At 65.7% G+C, this 19,561-nt stretch overlaps 4 protein-coding genes across 4 annotated transcripts; 2 read left to right on the top strand and 2 right to left on the bottom strand.

Annotated features, from left to right (window-relative positions):
• Positions 1-18: 18 nt before the first annotated feature.
• CHLRE_07g325731v5 (uncharacterized protein) lies at positions 19-4,322 on the bottom strand. The gene is made up of 6 exons (XM_043064066.1): positions 4,029-4,322; positions 3,696-3,899; positions 3,377-3,534; positions 2,207-3,137; positions 1,897-1,968; positions 19-1,676 (listed from the first exon to the last, which is right to left on the bottom strand). The coding sequence occupies exons 1-6, from the start codon at positions 4,086-4,088 to the stop codon at positions 1,374-1,376; spliced, it is 1,728 nt and encodes a 575-aa protein (XP_042922633.1). The 5' UTR covers positions 4,089-4,322; the 3' UTR covers positions 19-1,373.
• A 120-nt stretch (positions 4,323-4,442) lies between these two features.
• CHLRE_07g325730v5 (uncharacterized protein) lies at positions 4,443-9,328 on the top strand. The gene is made up of 9 exons (XM_043064065.1): positions 4,443-4,764; positions 4,889-4,932; positions 5,084-6,066; positions 6,251-6,420; positions 6,660-6,764; positions 7,094-7,390; positions 7,581-7,751; positions 8,001-8,220; positions 8,412-9,328. The coding sequence occupies exons 1-9, from the start codon at positions 4,573-4,575 to the stop codon at positions 9,023-9,025; spliced, it is 2,796 nt and encodes a 931-aa protein (XP_042922632.1). The 5' UTR covers positions 4,443-4,572; the 3' UTR covers positions 9,026-9,328.
• Positions 9,329-9,382: 54 nt separating this feature from the next.
• Positions 9,383-17,268, top strand: CHLRE_07g325729v5 (uncharacterized protein). Its single transcript, XM_043064064.1, has 14 exons — positions 9,383-9,771; positions 9,927-10,271; positions 10,441-10,599; positions 10,750-10,929; positions 11,100-11,667; positions 11,904-12,517; positions 12,653-12,718; positions 12,851-13,342; positions 13,510-13,719; positions 13,825-14,052; positions 14,345-15,222; positions 15,466-15,649; positions 15,888-16,026; positions 16,269-17,268. Exons 1-14 carry the CDS (start codon positions 9,628-9,630, stop codon positions 17,045-17,047), a joined length of 4,986 nt encoding a protein of 1,661 aa, XP_042922631.1. The 5' UTR covers positions 9,383-9,627; the 3' UTR covers positions 17,048-17,268.
• A 27-nt stretch (positions 17,269-17,295) lies between these two features.
• CHLRE_07g325728v5 (uncharacterized protein) lies at positions 17,296-19,492 on the bottom strand. Its single transcript, XM_043064063.1, has 3 exons — positions 19,264-19,492; positions 18,763-18,999; positions 17,296-18,500 (listed from the first exon to the last, which is right to left on the bottom strand). The coding sequence occupies exons 1-3, from the start codon at positions 19,360-19,362 to the stop codon at positions 18,240-18,242; spliced, it is 597 nt and encodes a 198-aa protein (XP_042922630.1). The 5' UTR covers positions 19,363-19,492; the 3' UTR covers positions 17,296-18,239.
• Between the last annotated feature and the right edge of the window lie 69 nt (positions 19,493-19,561).

Below are 19,561 nucleotides of genomic sequence, written 5' to 3'. Positions count from 1 at the left end.
CGCGTCCCACGTGACATGTTGGTGTTAGGGTTACATGTAGACACTTGGGCAGAAACCCCGTCACGAAACCTTCTCACGAAGTATCCTTACGAGTGACGACAAGAAAGGTGGCTCTCCCCATCAAGGGGAAACTTGGGCTGCGCCCAAGCCATGTTGGTGCAATGTTTGAGGCCGCAGGTTCCGAAGCTACCGGTAACTCATCTCTACCTGCTCCCACCACCTTTCTCCAATAGCCGGGGTCGGTTTGTACAGGCACCGCCCGCCATGTGTCCAGCCGCGTCCCGCTGTCAAGCACAAGCACAGCAGACGACACACCAAACAGTAAGGAATCCCCCCACACCCTGCCGTGCCATGCTATGCTCGCCAGCAAAGACTGCTGGCCAGACACCGGCAGGTCTCAACCTGCGCGCCGGCGCCGCGTCTCGGGCGGCGCCGTGCTCTCCACCTCCACGTGGCCTTGCGTGCTCCCTCCATCCGCTACGCACATGCACGCTACCACTGGCTCGTCGCCTACCAGCGTTCCTGCCATACAAAATCAGAAGTGGCTCTGTATGCTTGCACACAGATCTGCATACCGTCACGCTATTATATCTGCGGACGTAACTCACCGCCCGTCTACGTGCCTGCCCAGCTTGCGAGGACACACTATACAGACGCTCAGAATCCCCGGCACGCCGCACTTACCGTGCACATTTGCTGCATATAGGAATGCAAATTGAAGCGCAACTAGGGAACAAGTTTTAGGGACCGCTGATGAAGGGAATGTCTTCCGGCACCTCCCGCATCTACGGGACCCACCGTACGACCAGCAGTTGCCGCCAGCGTGAGCGACCCTCCTGCAGCGTGCCCGGCTCCCTGACCCAGTCACATACTTGACACAATGACACCTCCTCCGAGGTTTTGAGCACCGACACAACGCGCAAGGGCTCGCTACCTAACACCGGAATGAATATCTGTAACCTTTCACATGAATTGCGTCTGAAGCATGTCAAAATCAGCCTGTCGGTTGCATAGGGATACTGTATACCATAACATTGATGCGGACAAAGCCGTCAAACCAAGAAGCACGTCCGTAAAAGAAACATCTACCAGTTCTCAGGGTCACTGCAGGTCCTGAACTTCGTCTCTGAGAGGCTCTCGTCCGTCTTTCGCATGCCATGGTGCCATAGGCAGCCACAATGCACACGTGATGGCATGGCACGTCACGCAGCCAACGATGTTGTATATGTGGCATGAAGAACATGCAGAGTGCCGTCACGACGCAACGCTACATGCCCTAATCTACGCCCCTACCTCCTGCCCTATCTCCTGCTCTATAACTCTGAGCACGCTAGGTATCACCCCTCCCCAGTGCCAGCCCATGCACGTGTGCCTCAGTGCACGCCCTGCGCGCCGTTTGCGGCTGCAGCCGCAGCTGCAGCCGCACCGCCCGCCCCCGCTCCGGCCACGGAGGGCGCTGCGTGGTGGCCCTTCAGCCCCGCCGCTGACGCGAAGAGCAGCGCGCAGCACACCAGCATGAGGCCCACCAGGATGCGCGAGAAGCCGCGCTGGTCCAGCCGGCCCGCCAGCACGTTGCCCAGGGCCACACCCGCCAAGCCCACCACGCTGGTCACCGCGTACAACGGCGCGTCGGAGGCGGCAAACATGCCCATGATGATGTACGACACCAGGCGCGGCTGCCATCACGTGGCGGGAAAAGGTGTGGCAGGAGGAGGTGCAGTGTGAGAAAGGGTTCACGGGGGTAGGATGGTCCCTGGTGGGGGACGGAGTTGCGGTGCCTGCCGCTGGCTGCCCACTGCAGACCACATGCCGTGCCCCAAGAGGATTGCGCTGCGGTGAAATCCTGTACGTGTTAGGTCCCTCTCCCACCCTGCTCCGCACAGGCCCCGCCTCTACCTGCAGCACGTTGTTGACGGCGTTCGTGCCCCGCACCACGTCCTTGGCTACCTGCAGCTTCTCGTACATGAACTGCGCAGCGCATATGTACGGGTCGGGGGCGGGGAAATTGGAATCAGACACCGATGCGTGTTCAGGACGGAGTGCGGTTTTCGCAGAAGCAAACCCGCGAACCTCAAGGACGCTGAGTGCAGCTGCATCGCTCAAAAGCAAGCCTCGTTGCGGCTCAATCTACTCACATCCCGCTGCAAGATACCGGTGCATCAGCCCTCCAAGCGGTGCCCCCAGAACGCGTTTCAGGCCATCTCACCATGATGGGCGGGCCGCCAATGCCCGTCATCCCGCCCATGACGCCGGACGTGAAGCCCGCCACGCTGCCGAACGCGATGATGCGCCGCATCTCCCGCCAGTCCGCAGTGGCCACCCATCGCCGCAGCCGCGCCAAAAGGCCGCCACTACCACCGCCACCCCTCCCACCACCGCCACAGCAGCTGTACCGGCCGCCACCGCCTGCAGCGGTCTTGCCGGTGCCGCCGCAAGCGCTGCAGCTGCTGGTGCACGTGCAGCCGGCGCCGCCACCGGCGCTTGACGAGGCTGCGCCGGCTTCCAGCAGCGGCGCCATGTCAGTGATTGTGAGCAGGCCCACAAGTGCTGCGCTCGCATCTGCGGCCTGCGCACCGTTGCCTATCGAGCCTGCACCAGCAGCAGTGCTCGCACCTTCCGCGCTTTCAGCGGTCTCCGTGCTATCAGCTGCAGAAGCTTTGCTGGGGCTGGTCCCTCTGGCCTCGGCAGCGACGTCAGCAGCTGAAGGCGCACAGTAGGAGTTGATAACCACTACCGTGTGGGCGTCACCGCCGCTGCCGCTGCTCCTACCGCGATTGCAAACGTCGCCGCCAGCGCTGCTGCCGTGCCCCGACCCAGATGACGCGTCCCCGCCCGCTGCTGCTACACCGGTGCCCCCGCCGCCGCTGTTGCCGGCGAGCGTTTCGGTCGGGGCGCCCGGAGCCTGCAGCGAGGGCAGCCGGCTGGGTAGAGGCGAAGGCAGGCAATCCACTGCGAGGCTGTGCAGAACGGCGTCAGAGCTGCTGACGCCAGCGCTAGGAAGGTCCGTGTCTGCGAGTGATCCCAGTGAACCCGTCAACGCGTCGCTGGCGCTGCCTGGCGCGGAGGCCAGGTGGTCACCGTCTGCGGCACGGCGCGCGGCCTTCTCCTCCTCCAACAAGCCATACATCGCTGCTGACCTGTCGGTTTTAAATGTGATGGCAACACCATGTGCCATCTGGGTTGTATAAACAAACGAAGGTAAATTGGTGTGCGAGGTCTGAATGCTTCCAGATATCGGTACTGTGGTTGGACCAAGCTGGATTGATACCAGCGCTTCCCCAGCCCGACAGCTGCGCATTGCAATCATGTCACACTCGAGTATCCAATCCGCAACACTGTCCTTGCTTCTTCAAACTCATCGGCAGCCCGTGCGCACCTGCGCTTCGCACGCCACTCCCGGAACGCCTTGGTCGCCTTCTCGTGCAGCTTGATGTGCAGCACGATCACCAGCAGCAGCACCACTGCCATCACCAGCTCCACCCAACGCGGGTTCAGGCGAGTCAGCAGCGCCGCGCCAACAGGCGCTCCTGATGTCTGCGATGTGGGGGGAGTGGGGTGTTCTGAGGTAAAGGCATCGAGGTACAGTACATGGGGTCAGCCCGAGCGTCGGTCAGCAGGCCGCGGATACAGTGATTGCCATGTGGGTCAGGAACTTCTTTTCGTTACTTGCATGGCAAGCTGGCTGGCGTACCCACCGTGAAGGCTAGGATGGCTATGACCAGGCGCCAATCAGCCGTCTTGTGTGCTTTCGTCATGATTAGGAGTGGGATTCCCGCGACCATGCACCCCACCGTGTCGGCCAGAACCGCCTGCTTCAACGAACCGCCATCCACGCCAAATGCATTAAACGTCACCCAGACCAGGAGATTAATAATCGCATTGCCAAACCCGGTGATGCCCTGCAGAGGTTCAAGTGCGTAGACATCAGCGGGAAGGACACCACGGCAGCTGGAGGAGGGCGTGAGGGCGGGGGAAAGCCAACTCCTTGCGCCCAAGCCGAGTAAGAGGACGTTCATGGAACTTCTCACCTTGACAACACCGCCACCTGCAGCTCCAAGCGATAACACTACATACACGGAAGCTGGCATGGCCATGGCCTCCGGGAACGCACACTGCGCTGGCGCTCCCGGACACGGGGGCTCAACGCTGGCTGGCTCGAAATGTCAAAGATTTACTTGGCATCGACGAGTCGCAACGTTTCTGGTGCGGCCGACACGTCGCAGCAGCCGAGACGGCCCTTCGCTGACAAAGAGTTTAGTCAATAGGCTCACAAAACAGTATCAAAAATAATGCACGGTATAGTTACGCCGTGCCCCTATTTAGATGCGGGATAGAGTGACACTCCAAGCACTATTGAAGTAATTAACGCGAGCGGCCCCATGCTGGCAGCCCGGTTTTCGCACGATTCTGAGTTATTCAGTGACATCCAGTGTTTGCGTAGTATACAAACACCTTCGAACAGCTAGATGGTTGCCTACTGCAAGAAGACTTGTTCCAATCGTATTCCTTTGGTTCCTGCGTCATGAGCTTTCCTGTGCCCAGATAGCTAAACTGCTCGAATAGGCCTCACAAATGTCACCCAAGAAACCTAAGGATGAGGGCTCTGGTCAACCTGCCGCGCAACCGGTGGATGGCGCAGATCCATCTAGGCTCGCGTTCACGTCCGCAATCGTGGCCGCATTGAAGGACCTGGACACGCGCAAAGCACCCTCGTCGGCGGAGTTGGGCCAGCGGGCGTACGCAAAGCTGCAATATGACCTGCCGGTGGGGTCGGGACACGGGGGCGGGGATGAACGCTATTGGGCATGCACTGCAGCAGTGCTGTGGCGTCGGCGCGGTCTCACACCTTACCGCTTGGCCTGACGCTCTCGTGTACAAATGTATGCAGTTGGTGTCCGTGGAGGAGCTTCAGGGTCTGGCCGAGACGCTCAGGTGAGACGTGGGGTGCGCGCTCGACAACATTCCTGAGCCCACGCGCGCCGGACAGGCGGCGCCGAGCCGCCGTTGCTACTCCAGGTCGCAGGCCTATCGCCAACATACCAGCTACAGACACATCCAACTCTTTATGTCCTGCGCTCCGTAGGTCCTCGCTCCAGCTCAAGTCTGGGGAGCCGCCTCTGGCGTTGACCTCCAAGCTGCTGGAGAACGTGGTGGCGGGGGCCCGCGCGCCGCCAGTGGCGGCAGCAGCCGGCGCGGCCGCAACAGCAGGAGCGTCGGCAGTGGTAGCAGCATCCACAGCGGCAGCCGAGGCGGTATCGGGACCATCAGCTGCTGCTCAGCAGCCAGGGACCGCGGCGCCACCCCGGAAGGTAACCGCAACTCCAGCCGCAGCTAGAGATGCAGGCAATGCCGCCGCCTCCGCACACGCTGCCTCCAATTCAGCACCAGCCACTGGCGCGGCCTCAGCCGCCGCTGACCCAACCACCAGCACCAGCGCCACCGCCAGCAGCACGCCCGCTGACGCCGCCGGCAGCGCCGCCGCACCCCCGACATCAGCACCCACCACGACCACCACCACCACCGCCACCAGCAGCAGCCTGCTGGACCCGGCGCTGCTGCAGGCGGACCGTGGCCAGCTGTGCTCCGCCTACCGCGCCCTGTGCGCCGCGCTGTTCGTGGACCTGGTGTCGCACTGCCTGGTGCTGCCGGAGCAGGACACCTGGGTGCTGCTGCACGCCGTGGGCGACGGCGGCGAGGGAGAGGAAGAGTGGGAGGAAGAGGGGGAGGGCGAGGAGGCGGAGGAGGCGGAGGAGGCGGAGGAGCAGCGGCAGAGTCAGGAGCAGGGAGGGGAGGAGGAGGAGACACATGCGGCGGTGGCGGCATCGGCAGGTGGGGCGTCGTCGGCGAATGGTGGCGATCATGCCGGCGCCACGGGGCAGGGCGACGGGGTCGGCGCGGAGGGGCTCCCCGAGGGGCTGCGGCAGTGGATGGCGGCGCAGCGGGCCGGCGGGCAGCCGCCGGCGGCGGAGGCCGCGCCGGCGCGGCCCACAGTGATCTATGAGGAGGTGGAGGCGGTGGATGAGGACGGCGATGACTTCGTGTTTGAAGACCTGGAGGACCTGCCGGGTGAGTGGGTGTGTGTGTGTGTGTGTGTGGGTGTATGGTTGGGTGGGTGGGTGGGTGGGTGGGGTGGTTGGTTGGAGGTTAATGGAGTTATGGGATGTAGCATGCTAGATGGGAAGGGTTCAATTCCAAGACTCCTAAGAGTTGCCCCGCGACTGCGTACCTTGCTGACGCTTCTGCCCAGCAGGCCCTGCTTCTCGTATGACCGCCATCGCCTCCACGTCAGCGCCAGTCCGCGGCGGCGCCGCCGCCGCTGGGGGCTTCTCGGCGCTCTCACCGTCGCTTGGCGCGGCGGCCCCCGCGCCGCCGTATAGCTGGCCTGCACTGCGATTGCGGCTGCTGCTGTTGTCAAACCAGGTGTGTGTGTGTGTGGGGGGGGGGAGGCTGCAGGGTCGCTGCAAGGACGCGCTGCTGTCTACCGTACTTGTATGCTGTGCCAATGCTTCCCCTGCCGCTTGTCCCTGCCCGTGCCCCGCTCACGCTACCCCCATACCAACACCGCCACCATGCCCGCCCTTGTCGCCGCCGCCGCGGCCACGTGTCGCAACCTCCAACCAGGGTAACCACCCGTCCCAACCGCCAACCACCGCCTGCAGGTGTCGTACGTGCTGCTTGAGGACGAGGAGCTGTGGGGGGACGGGCGGTTGATGGGTGGGGTGTTCCAGCTGCTGCGGGCACTGGGAGCACACAGGCACGCGCAGGTGGGTGCGCAGGCGGCGGGGGCAGGTGGGGTGGGGCAGGAAGGCCGGGGCAGGGAAGGCAGGGCAGGATGGCAGGGTAGCCAAAGATCGGTGCTTTGGTAGCTTGAGTTGCTGGGGAGGTGGGAAGATGGGGAGGCGGGCGGGCGGGCTCTAGAACGTGCGTGGCCGGTAGGCCCAAAGGGCCATGCTTAAGGCCTCGCTCGCTCGCCGCACACCACCTCCTGCACCCATACGCACACACACCCCAGCTCTCCCTCGCGCCCGCCCCAGTCCTATCTCTTACGCTTTCCACCCCCCCCCCGGCGCCCTCCCACCACGCCGCCGCACAGGAGCTGCAGCCGCTGCTGCACGCCTACGTGGGCCTGCTGGCGGACCGCCTGGCCGCCGCGCCCGCCGAGATCGCCTGCCTGGACAGCCTGTGGGACGCAGTGGGGTTGCCCGCGCTGGCGGCGCTGCCAGCCGCTGCTGCAAGGGGCGGGGGCGGGGGTGGTGGTGGTGGTGGTGGCGTGAAGCGGGCGCCGGGTCAGGGCGTGCTGCTGGCGGAGGCTAGCACGTGCCTGTCGCTGGTGGCGTCGCTGGCGGGGCAGCTGACCGCGGCCAGCGCCCGGTCACGGCTGTGGCAGCAGGTGCGGCGCGCCTGCTGACGGGGTATTCCATGTTTGCTTCGGCATAAGGCTAGAGGCCCAGAAGCTGCGGTGTTGCAGGGTGCTCTCGACATGACGGATGCGGGTGCTCATCACAATAGTCACTCGCTGCAACCTGCTGCCTGACGAACCCATTCACCCCGCTCACCCGTGTCAACCACGCGACTGGAAGGTGCACAAGCACGTGCTGCCGCTGCTGGAGCGCTGCCTGGGCGAGCTGGCGCGCGCGGTGGCGCCGGCGCCGGTGCAGGTGGCGGCGGCGGCCAAGCAGGCGGCGGGCGGCGCGCCGGCGCAGAAGGGGCCGGGGCCGGAGGAGGTTGCGGCCATCGTGCTGGTGTGCCAGGTGTGTGTGCGGCCTAGCCAGGACCCTAGCACGCTTTGCTTTTGCTGAGTAGAGGAAGGCATCGCACCCTTGCAGACCGTCGGCGGGCTTCGTCTGGATGGACTAGGATCCCACGCTAGGAGCCCAAGGCAGCACAAGCGGGGAATCCAACCAACCCAACCCCTGGCGCCTGGGCCTGACCACACCTGACCACACCTGCCTATCTGCCTGTCTGCGTATCTGCCTGTCTGCCTCCATCCATCTCCCCAGGTGCTGGACTTCTACGTGGTGCAGCGCCCCGGCAACGCCGACCTGAGCACCGCGCTCAAGGGCACCGGCGTGCTGGGCTCGCTGTGCCGCCTGCTGGCGGCGGCCGCAGACCTGCCGGGCGGAGAGTCGCTGCGCGGCGCGGCGCTGGGCATTGCGGCGTCCAGCAGCGAGCTGCACGCCTGGATGTGGGCGGTGCCGGGCGTGGCGGGCGCGCTGACGGGTGCGTGCGCGCATGAGGCGGGGGCGGGGAGCGGGCCGCGGGAGCGGGGGATTGCGGGGAGGGGCGAAGGAGCAGGTGTAATGGACAGGAGGTGCAGGAGATGGAGATGCTGCCGAAGTAAGCTGGGGACCTCTCATGCTGACTGCACTCTTTGACTAACCGTCGGGCCGCCACTGCCTTTCCGCACGCAGCACCGCCGTTCCAGGAGGGCGCCCCCTACGAGGCCCACGGCGCCGTCTGGCAGCTGCTCGCAAGCTCTTCCTCCTCCGCTGCCGCTACCTCGAAAACTAGCAGCTCAAAAGCCGGCGCCGCAGCCACAGCCCCTGCCGTCAGCAACGGCACTGGCACCAGTAGCGGCGGCAGCAGCCTGGCGCTCGGCATCCTGGCGGGCGGGTCGGCGCCGGAGAAGGCGCCGCGCGTGCACACCTTCCTGCAGCTGCTAACCAAGGCGGCGTCGTGCCGCGGCAGTAGCGGCGGGCGAGGCGGCGGCAGCGGCGGCTCCAAGCTGTGGGGTCCTGAGGTGGAGAGGGCAATGCGGGAGCTGCTAGCGGCGCTGCGTGAGGGCACGGGGCGGGCAGCGAGTGCCGGGGCCGGAGCGGGGGGCTCGGGGACGCAGGAGAGTGGCAACGGGCAGGCCTCTGGCGCCGGTGGTGGTGAGAGCGACGACGATGACGAGGAGAAGCTGCAGCTTCTGGATCCAGAGGCACTGTTGCGGCGCCGCGCGCGGCAGCTGCACCCCGCCTGCTGGCGCATGCTCAAGCAGCTGCTAACCTCGGGGCCGGAGGCGGGCGGCAAGACGGACTGAGTGGACTGAACGGAGGGGGGGCTGAGTGTACTGAGCGGAGGGGGGACTGAGTGGACTGGGCGGGGTGGTGGAAGAGAAGGGCATACCGTATCAGTACATAGAGGGCTTACAGAGCAGCACATGCATATGGTGCTTGAGGAGCGGCAGAGTGCATGGAACATTGGACACTGAGGGCTTAGGTTGCTAAGGCTGGTGTTTGTCGGGTACGTTTTTGGGCTGAGCCCCCCCAACACAGCGTTCAGGGCTGGGTGCCACACGCGAAACACCATCCGTGGACCGATGGGTTTTCGCAGTAACCAGTACTCACAACATAGGCCACAGCGAGTCACATTGTTTTCACAGAATAGCCACAGCGGCAATGCGCCTTCGAGCGCGAGTCAACGCAATGCGAAGACAGCCAACCCAGTTGACGCAAGCTCATTTGAGCTTGCCTTTTGAAGATACGTACGCATATTAAGCAGCCTGTCAATTCTGAATACAAAATGGCTTCACCAGCAACACTCTCGACGGGCGATGACCAGCGCTTTCATGGTGGAGGGCCGTTCGCGACCGCCTCGCAAGCGGTCCCTTACTCGCCCCTGGCGACACCAAGCAGGTCATCGATGCGCCCCAAGGAGGGAACTGTCCGGCGAGCTGGGAGTGTCGCTGCAAGCGTGCGCTTCTCGGGCGTGCATTATCAGGAGATAGCTGCGGACCCCACCGACCACTTGGAGGGCGTGGGTCCCATGCGTGGTCGCAGTCCTCAGGTGCGTTCACCCATACCTTCTCCATTGGCAAAGGAGGGAAGCAGCTGGGTGTTTGAGGCCCTGCAGTCGGGGACTGGGGGCGGGTGCGAATCACCACTGGGCCGCCCCAGACCCTGAATCTCTCAAGGCACTACCCCCAACTTTCTCATCCCCAGGGAGTCAAAAAGAACATCTTCAAAAAGTACTTTGACGAGTTCAACACCTACGCGCTCATGGTCTCGCCTGTCTCGCCCAGCCGTGCGCCGCCCGCCTTCCGAAGCGGTGGCGGCGGCTCCGTCGCCTCCGCCCCGGCCACGCCCACCTCTCGCCGCAGCCTGGGGGGTGGCGCAGGAGCCGGCCTCATTGTTCGCGCCGGCAGCATCGCTCGCGGGGGCGGCGGCGGAGCTGTTGGGGAGTGGGACGCGCCGTGGACGCCGATCAGTGCGGCGGGTGTGAGCACGACGCACGTGCCGTCGGAGTGGGACTCGCCGCGGCCGCGATGGGCGGTGGGTCGGCGGAAGGTGCGTACAGGTCCGGTGTCTGCCGGTGCCAATCTATGGGAATGCGCTGCTAGGGCTAATACTGATCGCGCTACGCGCTGGATGCTCCTGCTCCTGCCCACGGGCACGCATACACACACGCCGTGACGCTGCGCGCCTACGCATGGGGCTCGTACCGCTGATGCCGCAGGGCATGGGGGCTGCTGGCGGCGCAGCGGAGCCGGGAGACGGCCCGCTGCACGCCGCCACCCGGCCGGTCACGTGCGGCGGGCCGCTGCCCAGTCACGTGGCGGCGCTGGACGAGCTGCTGGCCAAGAGCTGGAGCCGCGCCGAGGTGGAGGCGGCGCAGGTGGGCACGTGCTTTGCAGGCTGCTGAGTACTGACCAAGGGCACGGGCACAAGATAAACGAAGCGACGCCTAAGGCTACGTCCTAGCACATCAGATTCCTGTTCAGGGGGTGCTTTTTAGGTATTCCCCTACTTGGCCGGCCCTTTGCAGTCGTGGGGCTTCTTTCGGCGCCTGGTCCCGCACCTGGGCGTGCCGCCGCTGCAGGCGCCAACAGCGCTGCTGCTGGGCCGCTGCGCCCGCCTGCAGCCGGGGCTGCTGCCGCCGCTGACGGCAGAGCTGTGCGGCGCGCTGCCGGTGCTTATGGCCAGCCCGCGCCTGGACGTGCGGCAGGTGCGGCTCTTTCGGTGCTGGTGGTGTTGGCGGTGCTGCTGAGAAGGTATACGGTGACACGGAGAGCGCGAAGTTGTAGTAGCAACACAGTGGCTGGCTGCACGCTCGGGCCCCGTTCATTCTCACTGCCCTTGCAATTTGTTCCTTGTACTTCGCTGTCTGCCACCCAGGCGAGCCTGTGTCTGCTGGGCCTCCTGTGGCGCGCCACTGCCGCCGGCGACAGCCATGCCCGCGCCCATCTGCTGAACAGCTCCGCACTGCTGACCGCGCTGACCACTCGTGTTGCGGAAGGTGACTTCGACGCCATGTTTGCGGCACGGGAGGTGGCGGCGGATCAGAGGGGCGCGGTGGCGCTAGAAAAGGCTGGCGCGCTTCGAGCCGTGTGCGGCGCGCTGCGGAAGCTGGTGGCAGCTGCCCGCGCGGCGGCAGGGGAGGCAGAGGGTGAGGGTGCGGCCGGCACGGATGGGGAGGAGGAGCCGGGTGGTGCAGCAGCAAGGGCGGCCGGTGCAGGGCCGGCCAAGTCGCCAGCCGCCAAATCGCCAGCCGCCAAGTCCCCTGGGAAAAAGCAGCTAGCACTGGCAGGCGCAGGCAAAGGGGCGGGTGGCGGCGTGCGGGCGCCGCCTGGGCTGACGGGGCGCAGCCCCTCGCCCAGCAAGAAGGCGGTGGTGGTGAGCGTGGAGGGCGTCACGGAGGGCGGCGAGGAGACGGAGCGCGCCGCCGCCGGCGTCCTGGTCGCAGGTGGGCAGGCTGGGTCGGGCAGCGAGCGAGCGGGCGGGCGGGCGGGCGGGCGGGCGATGTGTGAGGACAGCAGGGCTGGAGGGGTGGAAGCGGGTTACTCGTGACAAACATGAAAGCGGTTTCCATGGCCCAGCACATCTGGGCCTGAGCGCTCTCCAGTCCTTGTGATCGTTCCATGCGGCTCCCACCCTCTCACCTAATCCTCAATTGCCTTCACTATTCCCGATTCTCCCCAGACTGCCTGGCGGCGCTGACAGCCGCGCTGCCCGCCGCCTCCGCCATGGTTCGCCGTTATCGCGTGCCTGAACGGCTGGTGGCGCTGCTACTCACGTGCCGCGTAGAGCCCGACCCGGACCCGGAAAAGGAGAAGGGCAAGGAGCAGGACGAGCAGAAGGCAGATACGGACAAGGGCAAAGACCAGGATCAGGAGCGCGGTTCGGCGGCAGCCGGAGGCGGCGGCGGTGAGGCGGGAGCGGCGGCAGCAGGGGCTCAGCAGGGTGTGAACAAGGCGACATCGGAGTCTGGCAGCGATATCGACATTGACAAAATACTGAACGAGGACAGCAGCGATGAGAAGCGCGAATTGGAGAAGGGGAAAGACGAGGCTAAGAAAGAAGGCAGCAGCGGTGGGGCGCAATCGGAACAAGCACCAGAAGATGCCGCGGCCGCGGCAGGCGGGGATGCGGAGAAGGAGAAAGGAAAGGAGGAGGAGGAAGCGAAGGAGGAGGGAGGTGACGAGGCAGCCAAGCGCATGTCGGAAGGGCGGCGGCGCCAGCTGCAGTTGCAGGAGGCACTTCTGCGCTGCCTGCACACACTGGCGGCCTGCGGCATGGGGAAGGAGCCGCAAGAGGTGCGTGTATGCGGCGGAGGGCGCCCAGAGGGGGAGCGTGCTGCGCTGTCGTCCCCATGCGTTGCGCTTCCTGTGTCTAAATGTATCGTCTAGTGTGTGCAGAGCCCGGGCCGCCCCTGCCTGCAACGCACGCAGGCGGTACAGCGAGCTCTGCGGGACGCGGGAGCACCCGCCATGGAGCGATTGGCGCGTGTGCTGCAGGTGTGTGCGCGCGTTGACCTACAACCTTGCCTAGCCAGGCATCGGGCCTTCGGCCTGCCTTCACTCACCACATTCCCTTGAACGGCATCCTAGTAAGTAATTCATGATATCGTTTAACTTACATCTCCCCAGGAGCACCACACGCTTGCGGGCTGCAGCTCCGCTGCCTACCTGTTGTGGCTGGCGGCGGCGGGCGACTACAGCGCCACCCCCGCCGCCGAGCTCAACGTGCTGCGCAGCCGCCTGGCCGCCGAGGCGCCGAAGCAGCCGGAGGACCGCAGCAGCACCAGCGGCTTCGGCGTGGTGGGCGCGGTGCGGGAGCTGCTGCTGCGGCACGTGGCTGTAGCGGCTGTAGCAGGAGGCGGAGCAGGGGGAGGCTGGCGGGATGAGGATCTCGGGGACGCGGTGGCTGAGGTGGGGACGGCTGTACCACCGCCGCCGCCACCGCCGCCGCCTGCAGCGGCGGCGGTGGTTACCCCACGCGGAGCGGGAGCCTCCAGGCTGGGCGGCGGGGGCAGCAGTGGCAGCGGCGGGGATTCGGAGGGGCGGCTGCGGAGGTCGATGGGCCCGGGCGCGAGCGGGGCGGCGCCGTCGCTACACACCGACAGCCTGCCCAGACCGCAGGTGAGGCGCTTGCCTTCCCGAGTTTACGGCATCAGGTTCGAGCAGTACTTGATGGTCTATCAAGCCTTAGGTTAAAACGCGCTTCAGACGCACATTGTTGCTGCTGGATAATGGCAAACCAAATTGTGGGGCTTTGATGGCGATGGTCGCTCGGGCTTCCGCCGCAGGACTTGGTGCCTGGTGACTCGCCGTTCACATCCAGAGGCGCGGCCAGCTCTGGTGGTGGCGCTGGCGGCGAGATTGGCGGCGGCGGCTCGAGGCGGGAGGTGACTGGCCCCAGCCTAGGCCTGGCCGCGCTACGTGTGGCGTCTGCGGCGCTGATGCTGACTCCGCGGGAAAGCCGGCCGGGCTCGGGCGGGCACATGATATCGCCACAGGTGCGTCGGAGAATGCGGTACGAAGCAATAATCATGCGCTTGCCATGGGAAGATACAGGAACCTTACCCCTGTGTGTTAATCTGCCCATGGAAAACGATGTGCAGCGGTACGCAGCGGGGAGCAGCGATGAGGAGGATGAGGAGGGCGGCGGCGGCCGCGGCCGCGCCGCCGGCTTTGCGGGCGGCCGCCCCCGCGGCGGTTCGGGTGGGGGCGACGACCAGGACGGCGGCAGCAGCCTGGGCGGCGGGCGGGGCGGCGGCGGCGGCTCCGCCTCCACTCCGCCCGAGGACATGGACCTGTCCAACATCATCGACAGCAGCGTGGAGCTCACGGTGAGGGGGGGCGCGTGGAGGCGGCGGGGGTGGCCGGTGGGGGTCTCGTTTCCTGGGATGGCGGTACCGACATGTCCGCATGTGCGGCAGTGGTGGGGTGGCTGACGCACCAGGATAAGGCATAGCTACAGCGTCAATCGTAAGGTGCTCACAAGCCGCAGCGAATTGACCTGTGTCTTGCTTGTGAGCCGGCATGCCATTCTCCCTGCTGCCCTGTCCGCCCCACCACTTCCCCACCCCCTGTCCACCGCTCGCCCGCACGCCACCACCACGGCTCACTGCCTGAGCGCAGGGCAAGGAGTACATCATGCAGGCCATCCAGGCGGCCGGCGCACTAGCAGCGCAGGAGGTGGGCGGCCTCTCCGGCCCCGGCCCCAGCCCAGACCCCCGCATCAGCGGCGGCGCGGGCACCATCGCGCCCATGCCCAGTCCCGGCGAGCCCTTCCCGCCAGCCGGCATTTTCGGCGATGCCCATGGAATGGGCTCGCGCGGCCGTGGCGGGGCCGGGGGCGCCGAGGCGCATGCGACGGGAGCAGGACACGGGTCCGCGGAGCAAGGCGGCTATGGAAGGGAGGGTTTGCCGGCGGCGCCCGGGTCGGGGTCGACGCCCATTGGCGCGCCGCGCAGCAGCCGCACGCCCGACTCGCACCTGCTTCAGCAACAACAACAGCAGCGACACGTGGGTTGGGCGCCGAGTGGCGGGCGGCTGGACGCCCTGCGGCCGGCGGCGCTGGAGCTCGCGTTGGCGGCGTCATCGCCACTAGGGGCCGGTGGCGGCGCCGCCGGCGCCGCAGGCGCCTCGGGCTCCGCTGTGATGATGTTGCCGGGCAGGGGCGCCGCCAAGCGGATACCGCTGCTGACGCTCAAGACGCGGTTGGGGGCGCTGCGCGCCGTGCGGCAGCAGCGCCGGCCGCGGCGGCCGCCGCCGTCTGAGTTCCAGGAGCTGCTGCGCAACTGCTTCGGGCTGCTGTCGGCGGTGGCGCTGAGCTCGTCGGGGTGTCGGGCCATTTGCGAGGTGCCCAGGCCGGCTGCCGGCGAGGGCGGAGCGGAAGGCGGAGCGGAAGCTGTTGGAGGGATCCTGCCGTTTGCGGCGGCGCTGCTGGAGACGGCGGCGGACGCGCCAGAGAGCCTGGCGGCAGCGGCTGTGAGCGGCAGCAGCACCGAGCTCAGGTGCGTGTGTGCTTGCGGGCGTCTGTGCGTTTGGCCGAGCACCCCAGTCGTACACGTCTGTGCGTTTGGCCGAGCACCCCAGTCGTACGCGTCTGTGCGTTTGGCCGAGCACCCCAGTCGTACACCGTGCAAGGCTTTGAAAATGGAGGCATTGTCTGTACCCAACATTGCAACACACATCCAACAAGTGTTTTTCAGTCGTATGGACATCTGTGTTATGCCCTGTTGCCTTTGCTCGCACAGGCTGCAGTTGTTTGCGCTCATGGGCAACATTGCGCTGCACTCGGACGGCGTGGAGGCGCTGACGTCGGAGGCGGCTGGCGCACCGCCGGGGCTGGTGGCGGCGCTGTTTGCCGCGGCGCGGGAGTCGCTGGCGCTGGTAGGCAGCAGCCCCACCGGATGGCGAGAGGGGCAGCGACTGCTTGAGGTGAGATGTGGCGCGACGGGCCTCGTACGGCACTCATGTTGAGCTCCTAACACCCAGGCTGGGCAGCAGAGCACGTTAGGACAGGGAGCTTGCGGGCATGAATCTACCGGCACTGTGGGCAGTCGTGCTTGTGCCTGCCGCCGTTTGCGACCTCTTTCCTGTGAGGCCACCACAGCCCTGTCAACACGCGCCCCACTGTGCCTGCCCTCTCCCACCCTCCGCCTCCTGACACGCTCAGGCCTGTTTCACGGTGCTCACCAACCTGCACCGCGGCCGGGCCACGCTCAGCCCGCCGCCCGACCCCGCCACCGGGCGGCCGCAGGAGGCGTACGCGCTGGCGCTGAGGGCGCTGGCCATGCAGCTGCCGGGAGCCATGGGTGAGTGGAGCCGGGCCGCGGGGGCGGCCGCAGGTGCGGGGTGCAACTGCGGGTGCGGGTGGGGATGCGGGTGCGGCGGTGTCAGTTGGGGAGAGCTTGCCGATGCTGTCCCTGGTCAACAGACGATTGGCGCACGCACCAGGATCAATGTGTAATGGCTGGTGTGGCTTCCAGGACATGTGGCGAATGGAGGGGTGTCGCGTTTCACTGTCTGCGCCGCCGTGTCTTTCCCTGTCACACAGGCGCGGCGGACCGGGTGCGGGTACGTGCCGCCGCCGCCCGCATGCTTGACTCCGCCATAGCCGCCTACGAGGGCGTGGGCGGCAGCGCCCCACCCGCCGTCGCGGAGGAGCTGATGGCCCTGGTTGCCGCCGGCGGCGGCATTGCTACAGCCTCCGCAGGCGCCTCAATTACAGCTGCCGACGGCAGTAGCAGCGGGAGCGGGAGCGCAGGGGCTGGGGCCCGGGCCTTCGGCCCGGGCGCGGGCAAGGGGGATGCGGAGGGCGGGGGTGGAGGCGGCGGGGCGGGAGGGCCGCGGGTGACGGAGGCGGCGGAGCGGGCCGCGTGCGACGCGGCGGCGGCGCTGTGGCAGCTGCTGGCGGCGGGTCAGGTGCACCCTGACGCTGCGGCCTCGGTGCTGACGCCGGCGCTCTCCGCCATCCTGCGACGCACCGACGCCACTGCCGCGCTCACCAAAGGCGCGCTGGGCCTGGTGTCGTGCCTGGCCCGCTCGCCGCTGGTTGCCCGCCGGCTGTGGACGACGCCCCTGGTGCCGGCGGTGATGAAGGCGCACGCGCGCGCGCGGAAGGCGGGAGAGGGCGAGGTGGAGGAGGCGGCGCGGGGCGTGTGCCAGCAGCTGCTGCGGGCTTGCCACCGGGAGGACCGCGGCAGCGTGTCTGACGCGGACCGGCGGGTGGACCGGTGGGGTCTGACGGAGCGCATGCTGAGTCAGCTCAAGTGCCGGCTGGAGTGGGACGGTGGCGAGGAGGCCATCATGCTGGTGGATTGGGATGCGGATTGAGGGCTTGGGTACGGTATGGTACCGTATGGTGGGTGGGTGGTTTGAGTGGGCGGTTGCGGGGGGGGGCAGTATGGTACCGCGTTTTGACGCTGGCGTCGAGGGCGGCGTGCAGCGCGGCAGAGGTGTGAGCGCGAGCGGAGGGGTTACTCGGCAGCGGGCTGGCCTGGTCGGGGCTGCGTGCGTCGGTGGGTGGATGTCTATGGTATCGCAAGGCTTGTGTGTGTGTGTGTGTGGGGGGGGGGGGTTACATTTATGACCAGTTACAGAAGGGGGTGAGCCGTTCACAGAGAACGGAGGGATGGGGGGACGACCTGCTTAGAGGGCGGTGTGCGGCGTGCGGTTTGGGATGTGTGTTGGGTGGCACTGGGCGTTTGGCCACTGGCAAAGGCAACGTTGCATGGGTGCTTACAACGGCTACCCAGAGATGCAACGCATGAAGTTGGGGGGCGCGGGAATGCCAGGACAATGGTACCACGCACACACAGATGCTGCTAAGGACGCCACGGATCAGGATCTGCCCGGATGGATGCGACATTACAAGAAGTGAAGAAGGGGGCAGTCCGACCAAGCTAGGGTGCCCAGCACCCAAGTCAAGATAGGCCATCTCCGTATGGATGGCGTTGAGGCGTGCAATTACCATATTTCAGACGTCTTTTTGTAAGCCACTGTGGCAGCGTTGATTCAGCGACGACGAGTCGACGAGAAAGAGAGAAACGGCCCTCTCTCTGGGACAAGAAATCCTCAAATCCCCCTCCCCTGCTGGTTACCACCTATGACCCTTCCTAAATCCCAATGCTATGATTTGCACATGAGCCATCAAGGAATATTCCGTACCGTGCACATCATGCGCCATGCAGGCTATAATACGCCAATCATCTGTGGCACGCGTGCGTCTTCGCCTGGGTGCTTTGCCCGGCAGGCCGGCATGCAGTCTAAAGCGTATGTCATACAGACCGTTGAAGCGCACGTACCACACTAGGTTCTGACTTCTGACCTTCGACTCTAGCAGTGCTGGGACATTTCTAATACTTCGCAACTCAAGAGCAAAAGAGCCTCCATACCGTATGTGCATCAATTCTGTGGCCTAACCAACTACTGCACAAGGGCGTCTCACCGGCAAAGACGCAAAGTCCGTCACCAATCCCACTGCCTTTACCAAACACAATCCCTGCAGCGTGCAAGACCCAGCACGCTAATCTGCTTTGCCGCTGCCCTTGGGCGGCTTCGCCGCTTCCGGCTCCGCCGCAGCCGCAGCCGCGGGTTCCTGCTTTACAACAGGCGCTAGCAGCGGCGCCAGACCAGGCACAGCCGCCAGCAGCTGCTGCAGCGCAGCCCGGAGCATGCGGACCACCAGACCAAACCACTCCGCCAGACCCTCGGGCATGTGCTTCACAGCCTCCACGTTATAACCGTCCGGATCCAGTGCGAAGGCTCCGTAGTACATTGGATGGTACTGTGATTCGGGAGCGGGTGGGGGATGGTTCAGGGGCACACGGTGGTTTAGTATGGAAGCATCGTGTCAGTGGGCGTGGAGTCCCAGGTGCAGCTTTGGTCGGAGGGCGGTTACGGTACTTCAGTTGCAGGCGCGTACGGCCAGCCAATCCACCAACGGTCAAACACAGCACATCGCACAGCGCACCTGCGCACCAGCTAACCGCACATGACACAACCGCACAGCCATGCTCGCTGCTCACGGACACAGCATGCCTACGCACCTGCGGCCTGAAGCCGGGGGCGCCGTTGCCTTGGCCGCCCGCCGCCAGCGCGGCTGCATAGAACTCCCGCACCTTGGCGCGACTGGGCGCCTGGAAGGCGAAGTGAGCCTGGCGCCTGCCGTCACCGCCGCCGCCACCAGCCCCTCCTCCCGCGGCGCCTCCGCCCAGGAGGCAGCTCTCTGCGATCCAAAAGCTGGGGAACGTGCTGCCGAAGCCGCAGGCCTTGCCCTCTGGCACCTGGAGCAACAGCAACAGCAGCATCAGCATTTGTGGCGGCGTGGATGGCTACTGGATAGCGGGGCTCATCAGTATCCTGGAGATGGCCGGGTGGTCACAGGCAGTGTCAGCAGGTGTGTCCGCAAAGCTCCTGGTCTTCACGGCGTTAATCCTTTGCAGCGCCAGGGCGACGCAACACAGCCCTGCACCAATTGGCCAGGCGCAAGCAAAGCGCGCGCGCAGGCTCCCCATGTCACCCACCCCGCCATCTAGCCCGCCACCCACCTCTTTGATAATGCGGACGCCCAGCGGTTTCAGCGCCGCTCCGTACCAGGCCTTGCTTGCCTCCAGGTTCGAGACGTGTATCGTGAGATGATCCAGCATGATGCTTTCGGGACTGGGGCTTCCTGGAGCGCCAAACACGTTTCGTGAAAGTCTCGAGGAATCCACGCTTCGGTCGGGCCGAAAATTTCAATGTCACGCCGGTGTTGTGAAGCGGCTGCAGTTCATGAGATTCATAAGTCCTTAATTTAGCCAACGACTGGCGCACACACAACTGAATGCACTCATGGTGACCCAGCCC

Source organism: Chlamydomonas reinhardtii, chromosome 7, assembly GCF_000002595.2.
Source record: "Chlamydomonas reinhardtii strain CC-503 cw92 mt+ chromosome 7, whole genome shotgun sequence".
NCBI lineage: Eukaryota > Viridiplantae > Chlorophyta > Chlorophyceae > Chlamydomonadales > Chlamydomonadaceae > Chlamydomonas > Chlamydomonas reinhardtii.
The sequence above is the reverse complement of the archived record's forward strand: the minus strand, read 5'-3'. Positions and strand labels throughout refer to the sequence as shown.

Bases quoted from the DNA above. Each gene is read 5' to 3' on its own strand.
- CHLRE_07g325731v5 (XM_043064066.1), bottom strand. From the start codon at position 4,088: ATGCCAGCTTCCGTGTATGTAGTGTTATCGCTTGGAGCTGCAGGTGGC. The intron at 3,900-4,028 runs GTGAGAAGTTCC...GAACCTCTGCAG, and splicing joins CAGGTGGCGGTGTTGTCAAG to GGCATCACCGGGTTTGGCAA. The intron at 1,677-1,896 runs GTAGAGGCGGGG...ACGTGATGGCAG, and splicing joins CCGTCAACAACGTGCTGCAG to CCGCGCCTGGTGTCGTACAT.
- CHLRE_07g325730v5 (XM_043064065.1), top strand. From the start codon at position 4,573: ATGTCACCCAAGAAACCTAAGGATGAGGGCTCTGGTCAACCTGCCGCG. The intron at 6,421-6,659 runs GTGTGTGTGTGT...CACCGCCTGCAG, and splicing joins TGCTGCTGTTGTCAAACCAG to GTGTCGTACGTGCTGCTTGA. The intron at 7,752-8,000 runs GTGTGTGTGCGG...CCATCTCCCCAG, and splicing joins CCATCGTGCTGGTGTGCCAG to GTGCTGGACTTCTACGTGGT.
- CHLRE_07g325729v5 (XM_043064064.1), top strand. From the start codon at position 9,628: ATGCGCCCCAAGGAGGGAACTGTCCGGCGAGCTGGGAGTGTCGCTGCA. The intron at 10,600-10,749 runs GTGGGCACGTGC...GGCCCTTTGCAG, and splicing joins CCGAGGTGGAGGCGGCGCAG to TCGTGGGGCTTCTTTCGGCG. The intron at 14,053-14,344 runs GTGAGGGGGGGC...GCCTGAGCGCAG, and splicing joins ACAGCAGCGTGGAGCTCACG to GGCAAGGAGTACATCATGCA.
- CHLRE_07g325728v5 (XM_043064063.1), bottom strand. From the start codon at position 19,362: ATGCTGGATCATCTCACGATACACGTCTCGAACCTGGAGGCAAGCAAG. The intron at 19,000-19,263 runs GTGGGTGGCGGG...CTGTTGCTCCAG, and splicing joins GCGTCCGCATTATCAAAGAG to GTGCCAGAGGGCAAGGCCTG. The intron at 18,501-18,762 runs GTGCGTAGGCAT...CCCGAATCACAG, and splicing joins CCCCCGGCTTCAGGCCGCAG to TACCATCCAATGTACTACGG.